Source organism: Syngnathoides biaculeatus, chromosome 16, assembly GCF_019802595.1.
Source record: "Syngnathoides biaculeatus isolate LvHL_M chromosome 16, ASM1980259v1, whole genome shotgun sequence".
NCBI classification, from domain to species: domain Eukaryota; kingdom Metazoa; phylum Chordata; class Actinopteri; order Syngnathiformes; family Syngnathidae; genus Syngnathoides; species Syngnathoides biaculeatus.
Window position 1 is genome coordinate 19,114,329 of NC_084655.1, and position 25,748 is coordinate 19,140,076.

At 47.7% G+C, this 25,748-nt stretch overlaps 1 protein-coding gene across 2 annotated transcripts; it reads right to left on the reverse strand.

Annotated features, from left to right (window-relative positions):
* Positions 1-2,148: 2,148 nt before the first annotated feature.
* On the reverse strand, positions 2,149-25,717 carry s1pr2 (sphingosine-1-phosphate receptor 2). 2 transcript variants are annotated; one of them, XR_009798939.1, is made up of 3 exons: positions 24,867-25,717; positions 4,186-5,969; positions 2,149-3,739 (listed from the first exon to the last, which is right to left on the reverse strand). XR_009798939.1 is itself a non-coding variant. In XM_061847217.1 (2 exons), the coding sequence occupies exon 2, from the start codon at positions 5,835-5,837 to the stop codon at positions 4,722-4,724; it is 1,116 nt and encodes a 371-aa protein (XP_061703201.1). In that variant the 5' UTR covers positions 5,838-5,969; positions 24,867-25,717; the 3' UTR covers positions 4,029-4,721. The 2 variants fall into 2 exon arrangements, 1 of the variants encoding a protein (XP_061703201.1); XM_061847217.1 differs by lacking the exon at positions 2,149-3,739 and having other exon boundaries at positions 4,029-5,969.
* Between the last annotated feature and the right edge of the window lie 31 nt (positions 25,718-25,748).

The following is a 25,748-nucleotide window of genomic DNA, read 5'->3' on the forward strand; positions in this document are numbered from 1 at the left end:
CCGATCTTGAAACGTATGCAATCGACATTCACATATCCCTTTTCTTTATTTGTTTTCAAAACTTCTACGTGCTGCCTGTCCTGCTGTAACAAAAGTTTCCCCTCTGAGGCTGACTGGCGCATTTCACTTATCTTAAAGCGACACTGCTGAAGGTAGTACACAATATCACCACCTGGTGGCAGTGTGGCATTATAATTTCTGTGCCATTTAGGCGTGACCTCAGGAGATCCATCTGCAAACTTGCATTAACTGACACGTTGTAATATTTAAAATTGATATAATCACGATGGGCGGCACGGTGGCTCAGCTGTTCTGAGGACCCAGGTTCAATCCCGCCCCCGGCTGTGTGGCGTTTGCATGTTTTCCCTGTGCCTGCGTGGGTTTCCTCCCACATCCCCAAAAACACGCAACATTAATTGCACACTAAATTGCCCCTAGGTGTGTGATTGCGAGTGCGGCTCTTTGTCTCTATGTTCCCTGCGATTGACTGGCGACCAGTTCAGGGTGTACCCCGCCTCCTGCCCGTTGACAGCTGGGATCGGCTCCAGCACTCCTTCGTGAGGATAAGCGGCTAAGAAAATGGAATCATGGTACAGCGCATGAAGTCATTCTGCTGATTTGCTTTCCAATCAACTTCCCCTTCCAGGTCGGAGCGTGTGAGGTCACATCCTCCAAGGAAAAAAGCCTGCGCAGAGAGTTCTGGCGGCCTTCCCAGGCAGCGCGGCCTCCCGGGGCCGATTCGGCCAACGTTCCCACCCAGGAATCCTGGACGTCTGACAGGAAACAGGCCCGAGTCTCCGGAGACCGCCGTTAGTCAACTCTCGCCCGAGTCTCCTCCAGACCCCCCAAAAAATATCTCCTGGGGTGGGGGGTGGGTAGCGTTTCTCAGACGAGCCGGTTTACAAATAGACGTTCTCGGTCACACCCCGAATCTCGCTCGCTTTGCTTAACCCTCTGCCCGGCTTCCCATCAAACGGTCCCTTTGAGGAACCAAATAATTCTTTTGAGTAAGACAGCCATGATTAACCGACAAGCACTCTGGCCCAATTTCATGCTTTTCGTGTCCTAGCTTGTGTTTTCCCAAGCCCTGTTGGAGCTTGTTCCGTTGCTGCGAAGACTTGTCGCGCGCACGGCGATTGGCTGACAACTAGTAGAGAGTGTTCCCCGCTTCTCTCACCAAAAGTCAGCTGAAGTTAATTGAAGAAAAATGATCCATAAAAATGTGTTTGGCAGTAAAATTTTGATTTTAGCGTTGGTTAGTGATAGGTCACGGAGTGTCAGTTAGTACCACCTATGCCGCCGGTGTCAAACACAAGACCCCGAGGGCCAGATCTGGCCCGCCGCATGATTTTTATGTGGCCCGCGAAGGCAAGTCATATGTATCAACTTTCGTGATTTTCGTTCATATCTGTGCCAAATTTTCAAATTGTCACATCAAATGATAATGTTGAGATACTACAAGCATTTTTGTGTTAGCAAACAACAATAGTTGAAAAACCCGTTACTCTTCGATTTCTGATTCATAAATTTCCCATGTAAATTTGAAGAGGCGGTGAAAGATTTTTACGGTTTCAGTCGTAAAATGTGGCCCGCGACAAAAATGAGTTTGACACCCCTGATCTATACTTATATATTAAGTCACCGGAAAACACTTCTTTAGTATTTCATTTATTTTCATTTAAAAAAAAGGAATGCAATAAAACCAAAAACAATGTACCTACGTTAGTGTTTCAGATTGTACCAAATGGACACAGGCGGTGTGCTACAGGACACAAACAAAAGGCTATTGCACACGAGACACATTTTCATACACAAACACACACATAAACTGTACATACTTACTTACATATTCATATATTTATAGTCAGGCAACATGGCAGACGCCTAAAAAAAAAAAAAAAAAAAAAGACATCACAAAAGCTGCCAAAGTGCTTTTCACCATTTCTACTGGGCTGTGTGAGTGAATGGGATTTAAATTTTTTTTTTTTTTTTTTTTTTTGGTATTGTTTGCCATAAAACTAAAACACACAGGAAGAAGGGGAGTATAATCCTGAACCGGAACCGGACGATGTGAATAAACCCACACAACAGGACTTCCTACGGCAGCAGGAAGTCGTACAGAATGAGGATGATGCTAACCTCCCGGGCTCGCTCGGTATGTTTGAAACCAGATCTGGTCCCACGTTTTCTTTTTTTGTGGCGAGTAATTGAAACCGGGACGCGCTTTCTTTTGTTTTAAGACTTCACAGTGAGCCACTATGAGCAGTAATACTGTCGACCGCGGGACCCCCGCCCCGAAACCTCTCCTTCGTCTTCTTCATGCATACATTCAGCCAAAGTCCCCGAGAGGGGGACGGCGCAAACAGAGACGTTGCTAACAACACTGTCAGAAAAAAAAAAAAAATTAAATAAACAGTTAAAAGCGAATCACTGGAGGAAATGTGCTTTCCCTTAAAGGAAACCGTTAAGATACACAAGACGAGCTTTAAAAAAAAAAAAAAAATAAGGAGGCACAAGGAAAAATAGAAAAAAAAAAGGGGGGGGGGTTAGTGATGCAAGGCTGGAATAAATCATAAACGTGTAATGAGCTACAATTCCATGCATTCATGTTACTCAGAAGGGTTTTTATGTAAGGTTATATGGGGATTATATAGCGCTGCTTTTAGCCGATGCCGTGCATTGTGGAATGTTTTATAAATAGGAAGGCCCATTATGTCCTGTATTCACCTTTTTTTTTTCCGTTTTTTTGTTTTGGATACGTTCTTTTTTTTTTTTAAAGCGCACACGAGTTCATATCTTCATCAAGTACAATACAACGCAGAGAAATTAGCAATCACATGGCTCGTGTTACAATCAAAGCATCGTCAAAGAGTCATTTGTCATTCATGAATTCAGAGGAAATCCCAAATGTAAAAAAAAATAAAAAAATACGCGAGGACGTCGGGGAGCTACAAAAGTGCAACGCTGCGAGCTTTGCGTTGAAGACGGCGCGGAACCGCACGACTTTCAAATGCGGTGTTGAGCGGGTCTTTTTGGTTTTTTGGGGGCTTCGAAGGCTGGATTTACGCCGCAGGTTCCAAGTGCTCAATTCCAATTTCTTGCACACACGCGTTCCCACATTGCACAGAAATAACACGGGGCAGCGGCGACAAAAATCGAAACAATAAATCGATAAATACAAACGTTAAAAGGTTACGTGGCGTTCACGGATTGGGCTTCCGAGGCGTTCGTTTAAACGCGGGTAACCGCGGCGTCACTCCGCAGGACGCTGTCGTTGTTCTTATTTAATGATAAACACAACCCCAATGTAGCCATTATTCAATGGTGTCAAAGCCGCGGGGGCCGGATCTGGGCCACCACGTGATTTTATGTGGCCTGCGAAGCCAAATCGAGAATCTGTAAAATTTACAATTTTTAATCCATCATAAATGATAAAGTTGAGATAATAAAAGCATTTGTGTGTGACCAAACGTGAATAGTTGGAAAACACACTGCCCTTGATTCCTGATACCCTGATGTAAATATGTTGAGATGATTGAATATTTTTGTTCCACAGTTATAAACGGCCCTCTGAGGGAAACCGGAACAACAATCTGGCCCTTGAGAAAAACGAGTTTGACACCCCTAGTTTAGGCTTTTGCTTTTTAGATTTACAGCGGCTGTTTTCTAATTTGTCTAAATGTGTTTTTTTGGGGGGTGCCCTGCGATCGCCTGGCGACCAATTCAGGGTGTACCCCGCCTCCTGCCCGTTGACATCTGGAATAGGCTCCGGCACTCCCCGCGACCCCTCCTGTGGATTAGCGGCAAAGAAAACGGATGGATGGTCTTAAAGCAGCTTAATGCTACTCTCAGTTCAAGTTCACAGTCACACAAATGAAAGTGCTCTTAGCTTAATGCTATAGACATCCCTCCTTCCCAAAAAACACCATCCATCCATCCATCCATCCATCCATCCATCCATTTTCTCTCTTTCTCATTGTGTTTTTTGGGAAGGAGGGATGTGTATAGCATTAAGCTAAGAGCACTTTCCTGAGACACACCACATTAGCGTGACAGTGAACTTGAACCGAGAGTAGCATTAAATTGCTCTAAGCCCATCCATATTCTTCGCCGCTGATCCTCACGAAGGCCGCGGGGAGCGCCGAAGCCTATCCCAGCTGTCAACGGGCAGGAGGCAGGGTCCACCCTCAACTGGTCGCCAGCCAATCGCAGGCTACATGGAAAGAAACAGTCGCACTCACAATCACACCTATGGGCAATTTAGAGTGTCCAATTCATGTTGCATGTTTTTTGGGATGCGGGAGTAAACCGGAATACCTGGAGAAAACCCACGCAGGCACGGCGAGAACACGCAAACTCCACACAGGCGGGGCCGCGATCGAACGCGGGTCCTCAGAACTGTGAGGCCGACGGTTTACCAGCCGAACCACCGTGCCGCAGCGTCTATTTATTCCATTTAAAATCCAAATTGCGCCAAAAAAAAAAATAAAAATCATATTTGTGTCACACCATGCAGTGTAAATCCAGCCTAACAGGGAGACGGGGACCACAGACAAGATTTCATCAGAGTACCCATGAACAGTTTCACATTTTCCAAAGCACCCCCAATTTGGAGTTTTCGTTTGGTGTTAAAAAGTGGTTTCACACCCCGACACGGGCGCCATCCGATTGCGAGTTCACACGATTGCATCCGCTCTTTTGTTTTTTTTTTTCCCCCGCCGTCACACGCAAGTGGTGCAGTCCTGCATGATGGGCGTGGTCTGGTGTTCGTGTTTGTGCGTGCAGTGCTCCAGAGAGCTGGAGCTCTTGAGCGGCACCATGCAGCGGTCGGCGGGCCGCCCGCTCTGCAGCACGCCCCAGCAGCAAAGCACGCGCAGGAACTCCTTGCGCATGTCCTTGCTCCGCAGCGTGTAGATGACGGGGTTGAGCGCCGAGTTGAGCGTGGCGAAGCCGAAGAAGATGTCGGCCTTGTAGAGGACGGGGCAGGACTGGATGGTGCACGACGAATCCAGGAGGAGGATGGTGAAGGCGGGCAGCCAGCACATGATGAAGACGCCCAGCACGATGGTGACGGTTTTCAGGAGGGCGTAGGCGGGGGAGTTTGTGGCTTCCTGGTGGCTGGAGCGCACGATCAAGTAGATCCTCACGTAGAGGATGACGATGGAGAGCAGGATGAGGCTGAAGATGGTCACCACGAAGAGGATGTACTTCTTGGAGTAGAGCGGCAGCACGGCCGAGCACTCGGGGAGGTTGTCGATGCAGTTCCAGCCGATGATGGGCAGACCGCCCAGCAGGATGGACGTCACCCAGCAGGCTCCGATGAGCAGGAACATGCGGCACGTCTTGGTGGAGCCGTAGACTTTGACCTTGGTGATGGCGATGTAGCGCTCGATGGCGATGGCCAGGAGGCTGAAGACCGACGCGGCCAGAGCGATGAACGCCGTCCCCTCGCGGATGAACCACTGCACGGGCACCAGGTCGAAGGTCCGCGAGCCCGACAGGAAAATGTTGGCGATGTAGGCCGAGCCGGCCAAGAGGTCGGAGAAGGCCAGGTTGCCGATGAAGAAGAACATGGCCGAGTGGAACTTCTTGTTGCGGCACACGGCGATGAGCACCAGCAGGTTCTCCAGGATGATGATAGTGCACAGGACCACAATGATGATGCTGGGGTCCGTCAGCACCTTCTTGTCCTCGTAGCGCTTGTCCAGCTCCTCGATGGTCATGTTCTTGGCGAACACGTAGTAGGAGGGGATCAGAGTCCGGTTGTAGTACTGCGAGTATCTGCTCCTCATGGCGACGGGCTGGCACAGCACGGCGGCTTCACCGAGAAGATTCATTCAAACCGCGAGGTCGGGCTGGGGAATACGTCGGGGCTGTGAACATCGCCTTGGGGGAAGGTCCCGGAAGGAGGGCCCGGGTGGGAGAACGCCTGTCCCACAGTCACGTCTCAGGACCCCGAGGTGGGTCACCTGTGGACACCAAGGCAAAATTAGGAATTCTGGTGCTTAAAGGTGGCCTATTGCAGAAAAAAAAAAAAACATTTTCATGGCTTGTGTACGGATATTACAGTAATTCCCGACCTACGGAGCGCACCTGGTTAGAAGCCTCGCCCAGTACATTTGTAAAGGAAATACCATTTGGTACATACATACATACGCCGCAGCTGTGTAAAAGCCGCAAGTGCCCACATTGAAACACCAGATATTTACAAAGACAGTACACAGAAGGAGTTTAATGCTAGCGCTCACGCTAGTGCTAACAGGGCTGGTTAAAATAAAACTTACCAATAAATATCACTGAGACACGGCAGCAACACGCTAGCGCAGCGCTAACGGGGCCGGTAAAAGTCACTTCCTGGGCACATATATTCCACCGGTCCAGTGCCCTCTTGCGACCGTTAGAAAATAAAAAGTTTAAAGCTAGCGGTGCCGCACTAATGCTAGCGCCGCTGCATCAACGCTAATGCTAGCGCCACAATAACGCTAACATTTGTACCGCACTAACAGGGCTGGTTTAAAAAAAAAAAAACATACCGGTAAAAATCACAGACACGGCAGGAACACGCAAGCGCAGCGCTAACAGGGCCGGTAAAAGTCCCTTCCACGGCACCTATATTCCACCGGTCTCATTCTTACCTTTTCCGCTCCAGTGCCCCCTTGTGACCGTTAGAAAAAAAAAGTTTAAAGCTCGCGGTGCTGCGCTAATGCTAGCGCCTTGCTAACGCTAACACTTGCCGGTAAAAAAAAAACCCAACAACATAACAGTAAAAATTACTAAGACACGGCAGGAACACGCGAGCGCAGCGCTAACGGGGCCGGTAAAGGTCACTTCATCGGCGCATATATTCCACCAGTCTCCGGTCGAGTGCCCCTTTGCGGCACAAATTAGCGGCATCACCGCGTAAACTGCAGGGTTGAAAGCGTTTGAAAAAAGTCGCAGTTTGTAGGCCGTAAATTATGATAAATTTGATCAACCAGGACAATATTTACTTCTTGCACTGTACGCTGTATTGAATTGTACTTTTATTTTTTATCTTTTTGTTGTTGTCATTTGTCAGTTTTAAATGGTTCACCCGGTGAATAAATTTGCTTTGCTTTTGCTTCTTCCCCCAAATTTTGCCAAGTTTTCCCGTCGCAGTTATGCAGATTTACATAACAACCGGCCCACAAGAAGCAATTTTCTCACAGCGTCTAGTTGGCCACCCACACGTAGCTTCCTGCTGCTTTTTGCATTTTAGCAATAAAGCTCGTAAGAGACCTGAAACGGCACGTTGGGGGAACATAGATTATTTTTCTGCGGGACATTGCGTTCCCGAGTTCAGATGGCGAGCTCGTCTTCAGGTAGATGAATGGAGTTCAAGATGGAGGAAGAGTGCTGCCAGCTGGACAAAGAGGACGCCTCTGGCCGGCTGAAGGACGCATTCCACGAACGCCCGGCACAAATGCGCTGCTGTCAACACGAGTCGTTGTTGTTGGAGCGAAAACCATTCCGGCCTTCGTGGGCCTGTGCAAAATCTCGGAAGCTACATACAAATTAATAGTCCTAGTAAAGTCTTTTTTTTTTTTTTTTTTTTTTTGTAACTAACTAATCCAGTTTTGAACATCTAGAACAGAAATATTCACGTAAAATACAAATAAATACTATTGATTGGAGGACTGGTAGCGGAATGGTGGATCAGCTGGTAAAGCCTTGGCCTCACAGTTCTGAAGTCCCAGGTTCAATCCCGCCTGTGTGGAGTTTGCATGTTCTCGACGTGCCTGCGTGGGTTTTCTCCGAGTACTCCGGTTTCCTCCCACCTCCCAAAAACATGCAACATGAATTGGATGCTCTAAATTGCCCATAGGTGTCATTGTCAGTGCGGCTGTTTGTCACTTATGTGCCCTGCGATTGGCTGGCAACCAGTTCAGGGTGAGTCCCGCCTACTGCCCGTTGACAGCTGGGATAGGCTCCAGCCCTCCCGTGACCCTCGTGAGGATAAGCAGCTAAGAAAATGGACGGATGGATGACTGGTTAGAGAGTAAGGTCAAGTTCACTGTCACTCCCTGTGACCCTTGGGAGGATAAGCGGCTAAGAAAATGGATGGATGGATGGATGGATGGTTAGAGAGTCAACCTCACAGTTCTGAGGACTGGGGTTGTTTGTTTCTACGTGCCCTGCGATTGGCCGGCGACCAGTTCAGGGTGTACCCCACCTCCTGCCCGAAAATACCTGGGATAGGCTCCAGCACTCCCCGTGACCCTCGTGAGCATAAGCGGTGAAGAAAATGGATGGACGGATGGGCTTAGAGCAGTTTAATGCTCCTCTCAGTTCACTGTCACTCCCTGTGACCCTTGTGAGGATAAGTGGCTAAGAAAATGGATGGATGGATGACTGGTAGAGAGTTTGCCTCACAGTTCCTGCAGTTGTTTGTTTCTACGTGCCCTGCGATTGGCCGGCGACCAGTTCAGGGTGTACCCCTCCTCCTGCCTGAAAATAGTTGGGATAGGCTCCAGCACCAGCGTGACACTCGTGAGGATAAGTGGCTCAGATAATGGATGGATGGGTAGATGGATTATTAATTGATGGAAACTCTCTTGTGGCTAAAGAAAGATTAAATCCATACCACAAATAACCACAATAATAAAAATGCTCCAGGACATAAAAATAAGTATTTTTTAAATTTGAAAATTTTTGAGGGGATCACAAGGGTCTCGGTGTACTTAATGTTGTGGCCAGTGGGTGCACAGACATACTGACTTTTAAACTCCTCCCACGCACCATTCCACGCATGCACGCGTCATTTCAAATACAGGTTTGACGTACTCGATGTCGGGTTGGCAAACAAGCGTGCCGGTGTGAAATCCACGCAGGTGAACTTTGAACCGGGTTCGGGTTTTAGGGTTGTGCGCATGAAAGCAATTTGCAAGTATTCCGATGACAAAACGTGGAAATATATCAAATGAATCTTGTGGGGGAGGGGGGGGGGAGATAATGAAAAAGTTTCTCACAATAAAACGGACGATCGAACTAGAGGAGGATTGAAGCCGTCATAAATAAGGCGCCGCGACAACGGCGGTAATTTAACACTGATGCGTCTCATTTCCACTCGATTGTGAGAGCGCAACTCTGCAGGGACGAAGGAGGAGTGAGCGGGGGGGGGCTGAAGCCAGACTACGAGCATCCATGTGGAACGGTATCTGGACACAATGGCGGGAATCTGAAGGACCGCACGCACAAAAACAGCAATGTCCGGTGACGTATGAAAAATGTACGTTCATAAGGATTGAATAGTCAAAACATAAAACAAATGAAAACAAAAAAATGCAAGCAAGTGATGTCTCCTAACCTAAAAATGTTTAGAAATGCCTGTATTGATACAAATCTTAATTCCTATGACTAATTACTAACTAAAGAATACATCCATGCATCCATTTTCTTCGCCGCTTATCCTCACGACGGTCAAGGGGAGTGCTGGAGCCTATCCCAGGTGTCAACACTGGTTGCACATAGAGACAAACAGCCACACTGACAATCACACCTACGGGCAATTTAGAGTGTCCAATTCATGTTGCATGTTTTTGGGGTGTGGGAGGAAACCGGAGCGCCCGGAGAAAACCCACGCAGGCAACGGGGAGAATGTGCAAACTCCGCAAAGTTGGGTCCGGGATCGAAACCGTGACCTCAGAACTGTGAGGCCAACGCTTTTCCAGCTGGCCCACCGTGCTGCCCAACAGAATTCAATGATTTGGAATTCCTTTTCAAACGATATTCAACTGAAAGTCACGATTGTTTTTAGGCAAAACCACTGGAACCGCTGTACTTCCTTGACACCAATTCCAATTTTTGGTAAGGCTCAGCCGGGATTTGGGGGTAGACCAACGCGAGCGCAAATCACATTTTCACAGGGAAAGAAAAACCGCAAGAGGTGAATTTGTGAGAATATGCTGAGGATTCTTGCGGCGCTGAATGCGGGCACACGAGGGGGCAAAGTCCAGCTGCATGACGGCGATGCCGGCAAAGAACCGGCGCTGTGTTTTTCCCTCAAGCGTCCACGAGGAACAATAAAGCCCTTGAGCGCGGCGGCCGGACTTCTCACCGCGGCCCGCGGCGCTCACAACGCCGCCGCTGACTTTGTCGGGCCCTGATGATGCATCTGGAAGGCTGGCACCGAATCGGGCCGAACAGCTGCGAGCGGGCGGCCCGGCGCTTTTGCGAGGACTCTAATCAGTCTGCATCAGTCTCTCTTTTTGCTCTGTTAATGGACACAAACAAGGAAGCCCTGAGATTGAGCACATGTGCCAGCTGCAGCAGGCCCGCTCACATTCGCTCTCGTTCCTGCGGCTGTGGACTGATTAAATCAGCCGAGATTGAACAGCACCGCGTGACCGTCGGCTTCCAGTTAAGGCTCGTAAACGGCGTGATTTCCAAAGAATGTTCTTTTAAAACGCGCGAGCCGACATATAAGGGGGGAAAAAAAACACGTGCGCTCAGCGACTTTCATCGTATGTGGTTGGCTCGAAACGATTAACACACGGGGTGAATCTGCTGGTCAAAGCGTTGGCCTCGCAGTTCCGAGGACCCGGGTTCGATCCCGACCCACGCCTGCGTGGGTTTTCTCCGGGCACTCCGATTTCCTCCACATCCCAGAAACATTAATTGGACACTCTAAATCGTCCTTCTCGATGCGCCCTGCGATTGGCTGGCAACCACTTCAGGGTGTACCCCGCCTCCTGCCCGTCGACAGCTGGGATAGGGTCCGTGAGGATAAGCGGCAAAGAAAATGGATGGATGGATAGACACGGCACACCACACGGTCGTCGCCATATCTCCATTTGCAGCCACAAAAGTCTTCTACCCTAAACCGGAAGGCTGATGTAGTGCCAAGACTGACCTGTGGGTGGCAGCATGTTGCTTCTGGGCATTCAGACTGATAGAAAACACAAAGAAGAAGAAATAGAAGACGCTAGGCTAGCCAGTGGAGAAAAATGATCAATAGTGTCGCAATTATCAGTAATTGACTCGTTCCATTCAATGTCGCAATCATGGTATGCGGCTCAGCTGAGGATTTGGGATCATAAATGTTGAACGCGTACATTTAGTATTGTCAGCCACCCATTTTTATCCATGCAGATCAGCGTTAAAAAAAAAAAAAAAAAACTTCCTCTTTCAATCTGTCTCCGCTTAAACTATTACAGCATTTCTACACTTTCTTATTGCATTTTGTGGGCCATTTTTTTTTCAAGCCATCACGTGATATTACTTCCTTTCTTCGTGAAGTGGTTTATGCACGAAACTGCCTGCATAAAAAGGAAAAAAAAAACCTCATCATGCCTTGCAAGAGAGAATTTAGGAAGTTCTGCGGCAGGCAGGCCAGCACATGACTGACTGCTCTCCTCAACATGTGTTGTGGAGACAGCTCGCGAGTCCTCCTGTCACTAAGCTGGCACCGTTCGCCGGGGAAACCTGATGCACCGGTTTCTCCCGACACACACGCGGCCTCAGAAGCGGCCGTGGCTCTCCCCGACGTGGGCTCGGCCCTCTCCCTGCCGAGTGCGCTTGGGCGTGCCACGCCCATTGGATGGAAGGCCTGACAGTGCCTCGGGTTTGAACCCACGCACGACAGCCGTCGTCATTAAAGCTGTAGTTTACATTACGATAAAAACTGCCTTTTGCTCAGTTTTGACGGACAGTCTGTCTGGAGGGAGTTTTTCCCTGCTCGATTGGATTTGGATCAGGGGATGGCGGCAAATGCGGGCCTGGGAAGCCCTTTGAGACTCTTTTGTGATTAAGAGCTACAGAAGTAAAGTTTGACAGGACTGAAGAGTTACAAAGTGATGAAATATGTAAAACAAGGAGATGACCAAGCAGTTTGATACAATCGTAATATAAATAGATCATGTCAATAAATGCCTCGTTCAAAACTACGCTTAAAGAGGGCAGCTTATGCATACAGATGTGCCTTGCATTCTCTTTCTCTCTTTTTTTCTCTCCCTCTCAATCTTTTGTTACATTTTGTTTTGTTTTGACACATGTCACCGTGTGGTTTTGCAGGTGGGCCCGTGCGAAGACAAAACAACGTGACGGGTTGTCTGCATTTGGGGCAAAAAAAAAAAAAAAAAAAAAGAAGAAAAAAGAGAGAGAGAGAGAGCTGACGAAAAGCGTCACGGCGCCAAGCGAGCGGGCGTGTTGGGACGGGTGACCGACAGTCACCTGGCGCCCATTCCGGGCGCACGCCGTGCGAACTTTCAATATCACGCTGAAAGCTGATAAGTCCGAACAGTTGAAGCTCTCCAGTGACAGCTGCACAAAAGCCACACAAGCTTTTTTTTTTTTTTTTTTTTTTTTTTTCTGCTTTCAACCCCTCACGTACCCTTTCAAACATCTGATAAGCTTCAATTAGCGCCGCGCCACCTGCTACCTGTCCCTGCTTGAAACTCCCACACTTTCTCTTCTTAAACAAAGAGCTCCACAAGCTCATTGTTCAAGACAGGACCGATGCCTTACCTTGTTTTTTTTTTTTTTTTTTTTTAAATTTGTTTTTTTGTTTTCCGGGAAACCTTGAATGTGCTCGAGGTGGTTAGGTGGCCGCGCAGCCGTTTGTGGTTTGGAACGAACATCTTATAGCAACATATGGCAAAGTTTTCACACATATGAAAAGAAAACGTCTGTGCTGCTGTGACTTTTATTTTTAAGACCTTTCTGAAACAAAACAGGTCGATTGTAAATTTTTTTCTTCTCTTTTATTATCAGTAGGGTTTTATCTGTGCTGTTGCAGGGCGGCACCAATCCCTCAGTATTTATTTAAAAAAAAATTACAGTCCCCTTTAAATCAGTATTGCCGGAATTCCCGGCCGACAGAGCACACTTGGTTATAAGCCTCACCCAGTATATTTGTAAAGGAAATACCATTTGGTACATACATACGCTGCAGCTGTGTAAAAGCCACATGTTCCCACATTGAGATATTTACAAAGAAAGACGGTACACAGAAAGTGTTTAACTCGAGCACGGCGCTAACGCTAGCGCCGCGCTAAAGCTAGCTGTGTAAAAGCCGCAAGTGCCCAGATTGAAACCGACATTAAAACACGAGATATTTACAAAGAAAGACAGTACACAGAGAGTTTAATGGCGCTAATGCTAACCCTAGTGCCGCTGTACTAACAAGCCCGGACCACTGATCTAAAAAAAAAAAAAAAAAAAAAAGACTGAATGGCTCATTGGCCACCAAAACTGAAGTCGCCATCCACCATCTTGATACTCCCAAAACAACCATGCCGACCTGTGCAGCAATAGCGATTAATTCTGTTAATTGCCAGTTTCGTGGCTGTGAGAAAACATTCCACAGGTAAGTTAGAAAGATTTACTTTGACACTGTTAAAGTTTGTTTGTGAATTTTTTTTTTTTTTATTTTCTAACGGGCTTAATTGACTTGAAGAAAGTTTTGTTTACGGTTGTTGTTGTTCACTGTTCACTCTCTGCTTCACCTTCATAGGCTGACGGTTTTTCGCGAAAAAGCGACGTCAATATTTTACCAAACTGCAAGAAGGATCAGCAAGAAAACACATTTTCTCTGAAACTTTTGATGAATTTCATATTACAGAACTCTGCAAATTGAATTTGATTTTCAAATGCGAGGAAACAAGTTGAAATTTTCTGTCTGAAATAGGATGTTGCAGAGACAACAAATGAACAATGCGTGTAGCATGTATTTTCCCATTGCAAGTCCTTATTTCCAAAAATATATTGAACTGATTGACTTAAAATTTTATGTTTTTATGACAAAAAAAATGCTTATTTTTTTTGGTATGTTATATTGATAGTGCTTCACAGTGTATTTTGGGAAAAGTTAACATGTCACGAAAATCAGGCTCTAGCTAATATGCAAGGTTTCTTGCTAGTCACGGTGTTATTTCTCTTTCCTTTGCACTTTGCATTATTTTTTGGCTTACCAAGTCGAATTAAAAATCCTTCCTGTTCCCAGAACTGAAAAAATGCCAAGCTCGCACGACTAGTTTTAATTCTACCTGTCAAAATTTGAGAAAACCCCCACCATAATCCAACTTGTAAAGCATATCCTCCACACGTTTTAGGAGTACCAAGATGGCGGCCAACTGGCCTGAACAAATCAACACACCGCTCGATGTGTTTGCGCGATCCAGTCTTATTTTTTTTTTTTTTTAAAGATCAGTGGCCCTGACTGGTAAAAGTCACTTCCTCGGCACATATATTCCACTGCTCTCACTCTTACTTTTTCCGCTCGAGTGCCAACTTGCGGCCGTGAGAAAAAAAATGCACAAATTAGCCGCATCACCACATAAAACGAAGGTTGAAAGCGTGTGAAACGTCGCCCATAGCCCGGAAATTACGGTAAAAACTTCACAAAGTACAGTGCGAAAACTGGATACTAATAGTTTTATATCCCGCGATGTATACAGTAATATTCTTCCGTGTTCCTTTGTGGTTTGCTATAATAGTGAGATGAACGGCAGCGCAAAAAGCACGACAAGAATTCAGCGGCGCAGCCACTTGAGCGCTAATCGGACCCAGGATGACATGGATTGACCTTCTTTGAACAACACCAACACCGCACACATGAACATGTAGTAAGTGAGGTCCTTTCGTGCATGACCTCAACAGGAAGCGCGGGGACGGCCCGCTGGCGCGTAGCCACAATCTGGCTACATCTCTACCCTGAGGCGTCACGCGTGCGGTTGACGTTTTCCCGCATCCGAGCCAATATTGATCCGGCGGTGGATGCGCGGGGTTGAAACGCTTGCACCGATGCCGGGGACGATGAGAATGACTCCGGTGGCGCGGACCGGATCACGAGCCCGCACGGTGGTGCCGGTTCAGTCTACCAAATAAAATGAAAATAACGGCGGTTCCGTCTTTTGGTTGTGACGGCCTGCACGTATGAGACGATCCTTATCTGAGTAACATGTCTTCCTGTGCACACAAAAGCTGAGAACTGATGTAAAAAAGAATCTAAGCAGCAATTCTGTCAACTTGCAATCCAAACGGATCCAGTCCAGGAACCTGCGTGTTGTTCCCGATTGCCCGACTTGCCCGAAAAGCATCTTCGGGAAAGTAATTGTACGGCCATGCAAATGGGAATTTTCACAGAAATATCGTTATTCCCCATTTATTAAAAAATTATTGTGTCCGAGTCGATCGTTTTAATAATTGCCGGCCGACATCTTGCAAAACAACGTGAGGCCAACAACAACATCTTAAAAGCTCAAATGTTATCCCTATAAACATTCTAAAATAGATATTGAAATGAAAAATACACATAGAATTATTCACTTAAATGTCTATGCGAAAAAATAAATGAGCAGAGAGCGCGTCATCCACGCGCAAAGTTGCGCAAGTGTCATTTGACGAAATCCAAGTGGTCGCCATATTGGCTGCATCTACTGCCCGTGATGTCACCACGGACATTCGCCATTGAAAACAAGCCGCGGCCACCTACTGTGGGAGACGAACACGCCCCTTCTGACACGGAAGCTCTTTTCGGAGAAGAGAACGTCTCACAATCGAGTGAAGTGACCGGGGCAATATAACCGTATCGTTTCAAGGCGTATTTAGATGATATGCGGATCACTTCTAACTAACAACAGACCCCCAGATAGTACGTATGAGCCAGCCCGTCCGAAGCTGTCCGCCGCGGATGCAATCGAGTGAAGTGACCGGGGCAATATAACCGTATCGTTTCAAGGCGTATTTAGATGATATGCGGATCACTTCTAACTAACAACAGACCCCCAGATAGTACGTATGAGCCAGCCCGTCCGAAGCTGTCCGCCGCGGACACAATCGAGTGAAGTGACCGGGGCAATATTACCCTATCGTTTCGAGCCATACTTAGATGATATGCGGATCACGGCCAAACCGCCCCCTAGCCCAATCCACCTCTGCGCGGCGGTGATAAAAGCAACGCCGCCCGCCCTCAAGCGATGACGAAGTCATTATTTACTCATTTTATTTGTTAGTCATTTGTTAGTGTGCCAACCGTTAACCATATTTTTTAGTCATTTGTTAAAAGTCATTTTTATTTGTTAGTCATTTGTTATGGTGCAAAACTTTTACCATATTCTTTTTAAATTTAGATGTGATTTTATTATTTTTTTGTCACAGGGATGCAATAAACGACAACAAAACCTATAATAATATTTTATATGATGGAGGGATGATCAACTGTTGCGATAAAAGAATGTAATATTTGTTGAAAGCTATGGCGTGCGGGCTTTCGGATGGGGCAAGTAGCTGCGAAAGTTAACGTTGAGCCCTGTTGTAATACGGCCGACTGCTCAAATAAGGGGCAACATTCGAAGTAACGTGTTCACTCCGACACCTTCAAGTGCGATAAGGGCGGGAGTCGCAGACCAGAACTCCCCAGCACACTCCCGTGACACTTTTACTCGGCGAGAGCTCACAGGCAACCACTTTGAAATTTCTTCACTCTGGTTACTGGAACGCTAAATGTTACCGATTTGAAGTTCGAAGCTTCTTTTTTTTTTTTTTTTTTCTCCTTCCAGGGGTGCGGCCGCGATGAGTGTGCTCGGAGGTCCGCGACAAATGATTGGCACCTCGTAAGTCACGCTTTCCTTTCTCTGATAGGTTGTCTTTCATCAGATGATGTGGTTTCTGGCGTATCAGATTACAGGCCCGAGAAAGGCCCATAGACTGCTGCTTTTTGTTTGTTTGTTTGTTTTTTTTATTATCCCACAGCTCATATTTTTCAGATCATAATGACTGTTCCAACAAATCTGAAAAAAGTTTTCTTTTTCTTTTCTTTTTTTTTTTTTTTTTTAAATCGTAAACTGGCTTCATTTTTTTTTTTTTTTTTACACTCTTGTTAGCTGCCCTGCCCGTTTTTCTTGCTGTTGTTTTTCTTCCTGAGGGGAAAACAGGAGTTGTTGTCCATACGAGGATGCGTGCTTACATGTTTCAAGAGGATGTTGAATCATACTCGTGTAATCGTGCGGCCTTTATTTAATTAAACCACCGTGTGTGTGTGTGGGGGGGGGCTCTTTTAAAATACAAAATATCTGAACATATTCCTCACTTAAAAGCGCCTTTTTTGCTTCCAAAAAGATGTATGTTTGAATGTTTTTGCATGCTCAACACCGATACCAAGTGTTCGTCCCGACACCTTAAGTGTGATAAGGGCCCGGGGGTGGGGGCCGAACCACGCGGGGGTGCGACACTGCCAGGATCTGGTTTTGAAACAGCAGAGATTCACAATGTCGTCACGCCGAGAGATGACGAGCGGGCGCCTCGGAGGGGGAAGTTCAAACGGGGAAGAGGAGAGGCCCCGCGCTCGCGCCGTTTCTGACGCCGAGAGGAACTCGGAACGCGAATAGAGTCGAAAACGTATACGGTACCCCAACAAAGGTCACTGCAGTTTAAGAAGTAGTGAAGAGTGCGCAGTGGGTGTGCATGTTGTATTTTTTTTTTGGATGACTTTATAAGACAAAACAACTATTCTCGTCTCAATGTTCAGTGTGTAAAAAATCGTGTTGATCAAAACCGAGCAACAAACATTTTCAAATTGACGGGGAAGATGTATGAAGTTTCGGTTGCATGACTATATTGATGTCACCAAACCTTTGAATGACAGCAGCCGCCCAAAAAAATCACTTCCTCTTCGACTGACAAATAAAAAACTTCCTACTTTTTTTGTTGTTCATTTTGTCTTTAACGCCAAAACCTCTCTTAGTCTTTGTTCCACGCAAACAAAACACATGCTTCATTAAAACCGCCGATATGCGTCTAGATATTCGTGGTGGCAGGGCGGCGGGGTGGGGGTGAAAATTGGTGGCCTCAATTCATAGAAAGGGGACGGGGGTCTCGTCTTTTAATTAGGGATTACCCTTTTCGCTTGTCAGAGTCTGACAGTTTGGGCACAGTCCCTTCCGAGGGTGTCAACGTGGTTCAGTCAGTCCGGTGACGGAGGTGGACTTGCCTTCCTCACTTAAGTCCAGCTACGGGAAGTTTTGCGGTGCTTTATTTGTGGCAGATGTCGCTGCTTGTGTGTGGGGTCGGGGGGCTCGGGAGACAAAGAGCCGCTTAAACAAGGGCATCGTAGAGCCTCGGGAGCCGTAACACACATGACTGGACCAGTCCCCCCACCCCCAGTCCAAAATCCCTCATACTGGGGGGGGGGGTAGCGAGTAGGGATGAGATTTCTCCATTGGTGGCACTTCAGAGGTATTATCATCCAAATGCTTTCTCAAACGTCAAGCGACCACACGGGATGCAATAAATAAGTAGGATGAGCTGATGAGCGGGTTTGACGGGCGGAAATGAATTTGCATGAGATGACCAATTCGTTCTGCACCAACGCGTGACAATGAAAAAAGAAAAAAAAAAGATTCTCACTCGTCTAAAGAAACATGACGTTTCAATCTTAAAGGTCAAGTGTCATCCCTATAAACATTCTAAAATAGATACTGTGATGAAAAATACATATAACGTTATTAACGTCGATGTCCATACGAAAAAATAAATATGAGCGGAGAGCCGTGGTGGAGATGAGCCACCCCGGCGGTGCCGCGTCCGCCAATCACGGTGGCACATCAACACATTTAGCACCCCTGATTTACGGTTACGCGCCCCCCCCAACTATTATTTTTTTTAGTAGCCCCCTACACACCTACCTGTCAATTGGAACCCACAAAACTCTTGTCCTTTGCACCCGTGCAATCCATTTTTCACGACGAACTGAGTCTTTTGTAAAAGTATGAAGAGCGAATCCGTCCTCCCGAGTGTTTGAACAATATCCAGCAATACAACGAGCCGGCATTTTGGCTAACACGAAGGAACAACGAGCTACCTTCCCGCAGGTAAAACTAGTATAAAGAGACGAGACCGTTTGAGTGCGCTACTGCCCTGTACATCACTTCCTGCTTCTTCTCAAAAACAAATCCCTCGAGTGGATTTTCGTGGCGGCAGTGACAAAAAGCCACATACGTCCAAATCATATTTTGTGGTGGAAAAAAACGGATGGGTCCATACCGGCTGCCATTTTTTCATTCATAACTACATACTACAAATCTTGCATTTCATGACAGTGGACCTTCAAGGCGACAGAATGTCGCACAGTTCCCGCAGGGTGAGACAAGAACCGGAGTTGTTGTTTTTTTTTTTTTTTCCATGGACAGTCAGTTGTTCGAAAGAGTAAATAAATTTGTTCTTCAGCTGTTTCAACACTTGGAACAGATTAAATTGGGCATCGTTGGATATACGGACATTATTTTTTTACTCTCAACACACAATCAGCACACTTTTCATCCATTTCTTTTCATCCATTTTTTGGAACTGCTCCTGCATCCGTTTCAGATGCCACCTTCTTTGTTCGTTTCTCTACAATGAGCTCAAATTCATGAATGGCTTCAAACCCTCTTTTTTCCACGCTATTGTCCCCCCCCCACCCCCTCCAGACCTTCACCTCCACGCCTTCTCGTGTTTGAACTTTTTGGCAGCGACAGGAAAATGTGACGCGACATTTTCAGAGACGGTTTCCATGCCGTGACTTCGATTTTCACGCCTGTTTCACCGCATGAACTCTGACAGACGCGGGGGAGGCTGGGGGGGGGGGGACGCCTTGACAACGACACAAAATGGAACATTATAGCATCTTCCTAGACTTCTGTTGCCGCTGCCTAGCACCCGCTGATAAGATGCTACGCTGATGGAAAAGAGCCTGTCCATCCGCACGCCACCAGAAAGACGAACCTCTTAGACTCCCCATGCAAACAAAAATGCATTAAAAAAAAGAACACCATAATGGAGTTTGGGGGGGGGGGGTCAACATGGTTGCCTAGGAAGGGAACACGGCTGTTCTCTTTAAGCACCAAAACAACCTCTCCATGTCTCGGATCTCTCTCTGTGATGTCAACACTTTTCTCCTGGACAGCTACAATCTACTATTAGTCACCGGCACATGATTTTCATAACAATACCATAAATCATGCCGCCGCCTGCCAAACAGAGAGCTCGCTTTTATGAGCGATTTGAAAACACGCTATAAGGTCTTTAACTCGATCAAGTAATTAATCAGTCATGGGTTGGCTAAGAGCTCAAGTATGTAAGTCATCATCTTTATGGATGTTTTAGACCGTTGTATGCGTCCAATTTTGCGGGAAAAGTTTGGGAAAGGTCCGTTTTCTGTTCCGGCAAGTGTGTACAAAAGCCGACGGGGGCATTTTCACAGGAGGTGCGGTCTGGAAGAAACCCCTTCGAGATCATGCCAACACCTTTGGGACGGCAGAAATTTGAGCGGTACCGACGTGATGTGTTTTTCTGGACGAATAGACAAAAATTCCTCACATAGACGCTCTGCAACCTTGGAAGGATTCTGAGCTCGCAGGCGCTGAAATAACGCCTCGATACATACGTCTATAAGCTGTATTTTTCAAATTGAGCAGCTACTTGCCTCTGACCTGGATGAGGCCCCCCGAAGCGCGCCGTCATATTTAAGCATCCATTTCCACTTGTCAGTCTGATCCAGTCTAGCCTGGATCGTGACCCGGATTGCGTTGAGCCGAGGGTTAAATCCCTCATCTTTAAAAGCCTGGAAAGCGGAGGCAAGCTTAATAGCCGTTTTTCAACAAGGGAGGATACGCCGGCTAAATAAAACAGGTTGTTATGTGTGTGGGACGGGAAGGGGGGGGGGTGCGCATCCTTAGAGCTCAGCGCTCCAACCGGCTGCACAATTCAAAACCCAAAGAAAAGATGCGCGGCTTACTGCTGGATTGGAGGTAACCCCGTTGAGTTTTGCAGCTGCGCAAACAAAGCGGATTGGATGAGAAAGACTCCCAAGTGGGAGGAAGAACGAGGAGCAGGAAGAAGAGGAGGAGGAGATCAACATCGTTATGTGTACCTGCTCTCGGACTTTTGCCGTCATGTGTGGCGCCCAGAAAAAAACGACATGACGGTGCTTGATTAAGCCGACGTCATAAATCATTTACCTCGACTGAAAACTGAAAAGCACTGCATTACTACCGTAAACAGGAAGGGGCTCAGCCCGGATCCCTGGTGCAGTCCCACCTCCACCTAAAAATTCTTCTGGCACACCTCCTGTTCTGCTGCCCTCATACATGTCCTGAACTATTCTAACGTATTTCACCGCCACACCGGACTTGCGCATGCAGTACCACAGTTCCTCTCTTGGTACTCTGTCACAGGTTTTTTCTCTAGGTCTACAAAGACACAATGTAGCTCCTTCTGACCTTTCTCTGCGAGAGGAAGACCAAAGAAAAGGTTGATGGATGTTGTGAGGGAGGACATGAGGACGAGATAAGGAGAAGAAAAAGAAAAAGAAGAAGACAAAACCTGGTCATCCACTGCCAGAGCAGCTTCAAGGTGTCCCCGAAAACTCAACACTTTAGCCAATCAGAAGCCTGAAGAAAGTCACATTCGGAAAAGGCGTAGCGACCCAAAAAAAAAAAGCAAAAGCCGGCAGAATCGTATGCGCAGACTGCCTGTGAAGTTATTCTTGTATATCATAAACCCAAAAACCGTCAAATCTGCACGCGTAAGACGAAGATGGTGGTCACGTCATGCAGAGGACAAGAGCCAATAAAAACGTCGGTTTTCCCCCGTCTACACCCAAACGCTGACAACGGTTTTTTGGAACGTCTTCACGCTGGTTTTCATAGACCTAAAAAAAAAAAAAAATGGATGAAAGGCCGAAACGTTTTTATTTTTTCTTGCTGCCTCCGTGTTGCCGACTGGGCGTAAAACCGTCTGGCCGCGCGCGTTCTGGGGTGGACCTCCGGAATGAAACGTGACAGGAGCGAGGCCGAGGATATCGTGGCCTGCCCGGTCACGGTGTGTTGAAGTCCGGGGTTGGGTGGGGGTGCGAGGGGAGTTCTTATAGTTTGCTCAAGTCTCTCAAGTGGAAAAGGAATGCAACGGGAGTTAATGGATTTTTCATTGACCGAGACACCTCCGCGCTCTGCAATTGCTTGTGCGGACGGCGAGACGATCGCCTGAGCTGCGCCAATCGATAAAAGACGCTTAAAAAAAAAAAAAAATCCACAAGGCGTCATATATTTCTCCGATGCGCGACACTCCCTGCTCTTAGCTGCTAATCAGAACGCAACGTGCCGCCGGTGTTGTGTTGTGACTTGCGAGAACAGAAGGTTTGTTTTTGGTTTTTTTCGACATCTGCCACACCCCCCCAAAAATGGGTTTTTCAGGCTCAGTGTGGGGGCAAACCGGTCAGAACTGTCATAAGACTAACCCGGGAAAGAAAAAAAAAAACTCTACAAAGAGTTTTCCTGTCATCTGTCACGTTTCAAGGGACCAGGTGGAGCCCTCCTCAGATCCACTTAAGGTGTTGGTTGCCCTTCAAAACCGCTTCATAAACTGCCGTGTGCCCCCCCCCCCATACAGGAAAGCCATCTCACTGCGTCCCGTTCGCGGACCGCTCCCAGGCCTCGACTGAAACCCGAGCGTCCTACGAAGGGGGGGGAATCGACACCACCCACCGGCTCTCCGTCCCCGCCTTCACCCCCAGTGACCGGTTCCAGAAAATGGGGTGGTGGTGGGGAGGCGGTAGGAAAAAAAAAAAGTCCCTCGCAAATCCAGTTCCCACCGCTCAATTGTTATTTATTTATCCACGCATGCAGTGAAACATCTGTTTATTTGTTTGACAGATCTACGTGACGCCAATTGTCACGCTAATCCCCCGTCTCGGGTTAGCGCGCAAAAGGCAGGCGAGACCCCGCGACGCAAACACGCGGGGCCTGGGCTTCTCCGATATTGATTGCCATTTTTGCCGTGAGCCCGCTCCCAAAAAAAAAAAAGTTTTTAAATCACTTTGTTACTGTGTAGCATAAACTGACTGTTCACACACTTGACTTTTGCGGGGCTCGGGCTACAAAACCTGGGCCCAATTTGTGAAACCGTACCTTTCGTACCATACCGTAGAGACTTTTACAACTTGGGAGCTTTAACGGTATCCTGGCTTGTCGCAGGTACTTATAGTATCCTGATTATGACATGCTACAAAACTTGGGGTTTACTTTTACAACTTGGGACCATACCGCGACCTTTTCGACCCAAAAGCAGGTCCAAAATTTGGAGTGTCGAGCTGACATACCTGCACATTCACGTCTCACTGGGTCCTCTTAGAATGGACCTTTGCGACCTGTCAATCACTCGTACGATAATAGCCAATCAGATGGCCGCATCGTCTTGACACGCCCCACGAGCAATGCTGGTTGTCAGTAGCAGGCGCTCGGAAAAGATAATGTTATGAAGAAAATGGTTCTCGGATGCGCGTGGGGAACGTGCAGTTGTGATGAAAGATATCCGGCTAGGTTACAAGGGGCCCCGTTGATTCATTTTAAAAAGCCTGAAACACAGTTGACAAAATGTCTACGATGGATTAATAATCACGGAAGACCGAGCGGACAACTAAATGTGAACAATATCAACAAACACAAGGCTGTATGTCCGAAGGTAAGTGAGGGAGAAGTATCTTCTCTGAGTTTGATTTCATTGCGTCCTGCTCCGTGCAAAATCTTAATTCCGTGTACATATCCTCGCGTGAAATAGTTGACACCTCTCTGTAGAACTCTCTCGGGCAAGTCTGACGCATTTGTCAAAAAAAAAAACATACCCCAATATAATCTGGAATACGCGGTAGAGAATCCACTTCAAACATGTTCTGTTCAATCAGCTTTGTGGGACATGGCTAAGGGGGCGGAGTTTAAGATCGGCACCGGAAAAGTCCGTTCCTGCCTTTTGTACCTTTTATATTCCAAATTTACAGTCCTTCTGCGCATTCAGCCTCGGGCACAATCACATTTGGAGTTCCGATGGGCAACGTTTGTGTAGATTTTACCCGGACGGTCAAAAATTCTGTCCGATCCCGCACGCATTTCGACTCCCGTCGATTGGCCACGAAGCGGGACCCAAAACTCTGCCGCGACACCCCCAGCAACGAACCTGCCGACAGATCCTTCGACACTTGATAAGGCCTCCCCTGACGCTGGCCAAGTGCTTCCTCCTCGATTGTCATCGCGACGGCCTTTTCGCCGTCTCACCCGAGCCGCTTCGTTTTGCCGCCGTGGCGGAAGGGCACCGTCGCCCGGGCCGGGACGCCCGCTTGTGCTCTCCCTACCGCGGCAAAAGCGAATGATGGATCAGGGCTGTTATCTGGGCAATAAACATCATTTCCTCCGCCTTGTCGTCTTATCTCGCAGTGATTTGGCGCTTTGAGCTGAAGTGCTGCTCACACCTTTTTTATTTTTTTTCTTCTTCTTCTTCTCAACAACCTGCACCAGTTTTGAGTTTTTTTTGGTTTTTGTTTGTTTTTTTTCCAAAGTAGTGCCGGTCTTTGTGTGCACTTTCAGCAACAGGAGTGTGTTAAATCTGCCATTGTTTGAGCTGAGAGTCGCCATTTCTCTGGGAAGACCATCTCTGACCCAAGAGATTTAGCCGGAGCGTTTGGGGGTAAGGCGCGCGGGTGGGGGGGGGGTGATAATGGAGGCTTTTGTCTTATTAATACATCCTTTCAATACAATGCCTTCTTTAGAGTGACGGATGAGCAAGCCTCAACAACGTTGGAGGGGGTCATAGCAAGTGGGGAGGAGGGGGGCACAGCAGGCTGAGCAACGGCTTTAAGGACCCCCCCCCCCCCTCCACCCCAACACCACCCCCATGTGCGTGCATGCACAAGACAGCAAATGATGCATCGAGCCCACCGTACAACTTATCGGCATCCATTTAATATTTAACGCATCCGCGGTAGCCATTAAACACGATGACAGCGGTCGCCACATCCGCGCTGCAAGTTTCACTCGATCGCCAAACTTTTGTTACAAAATTTCACCTTTGTTCCAAGCACACTCGCGTTTTCTGCAACTTACCCCATGGGAGGGAGGAGAGGTGAAACTTTTGGTCCCCGGCGGCGCTCACATGTGGTCGCCAACTTCGCAAAAACAACAGCAAAAAAAAAAAATCCGCTCCGAAAACCGTAGCCGCCCGGTTCCGATCTCGCGGGTGACAACAAAATCACCACCGTTTCGGTGCCGAGACCCGCCGTCCGGTCCCCGCCGGTGGGAGATCCATACCCGGGGGAAAAACAAAACGCAACCGGATTCCGGTGCAAGTCGAGTCAACTCGCCGAGCGATGGGGAGTCTCCAAAAAAAAAAAAAGCGTCCCGCAGCGGTCTCACTTTCTCGGATCCAGCAGCGCGTCTCGCGCCGCCGCCGCTGCTGCTGCTGCTTCTGCTGACTGAAGTGGGCGTCCAGACACACGTGCACGCGCGCGCACGCTCCAGAGGCGGGGGGGGGGGACGCGCGCATGACGCCATCGCAACGCGCACCCGCGCAAACAAACACAAACACACGCGCTCGCTCTGACACGCGCGCGATAATCTGACGACGTTGTCAACAGCAAATTCATGAATTCCACGTCTTAAATGGGCTGATTTGGGTGAGCGCCGATGCTAACTTGCTAGCTCACCCGCTAACTAATTAGCGTCGGCCTCACAGTCCCGAGTTCCTGGGTTCAATCCCAGACCCGCCTGTGTGGAGTTTGCGTGTTCTCCCCGTGCCTGCGTGGGTTTCCTCCCACGTCCCAAAAACGTGCAACATTAATTAATTCGACACTCTAAATTGCCCGTAGGTGTGATTTTGAGTGCCGCTGTTGTCTGTCTCCACGTGCCCTGCGATTGGCTGGCGACCAGTTCAACCCGTTGACACCTGGCATAGGCTCCCCCGCGACCCTCGTGAGGATAAGCGGTGAA

What these genes read in the sequence shown, in the direction of transcription:
- s1pr2 (XM_061847217.1), bottom strand. Translation starts at nt 5,837, where the DNA reads ATGAATCTTCTCGGTGAAGCCGCCGTGCTGTGCCAGCCCGTCGCCATG.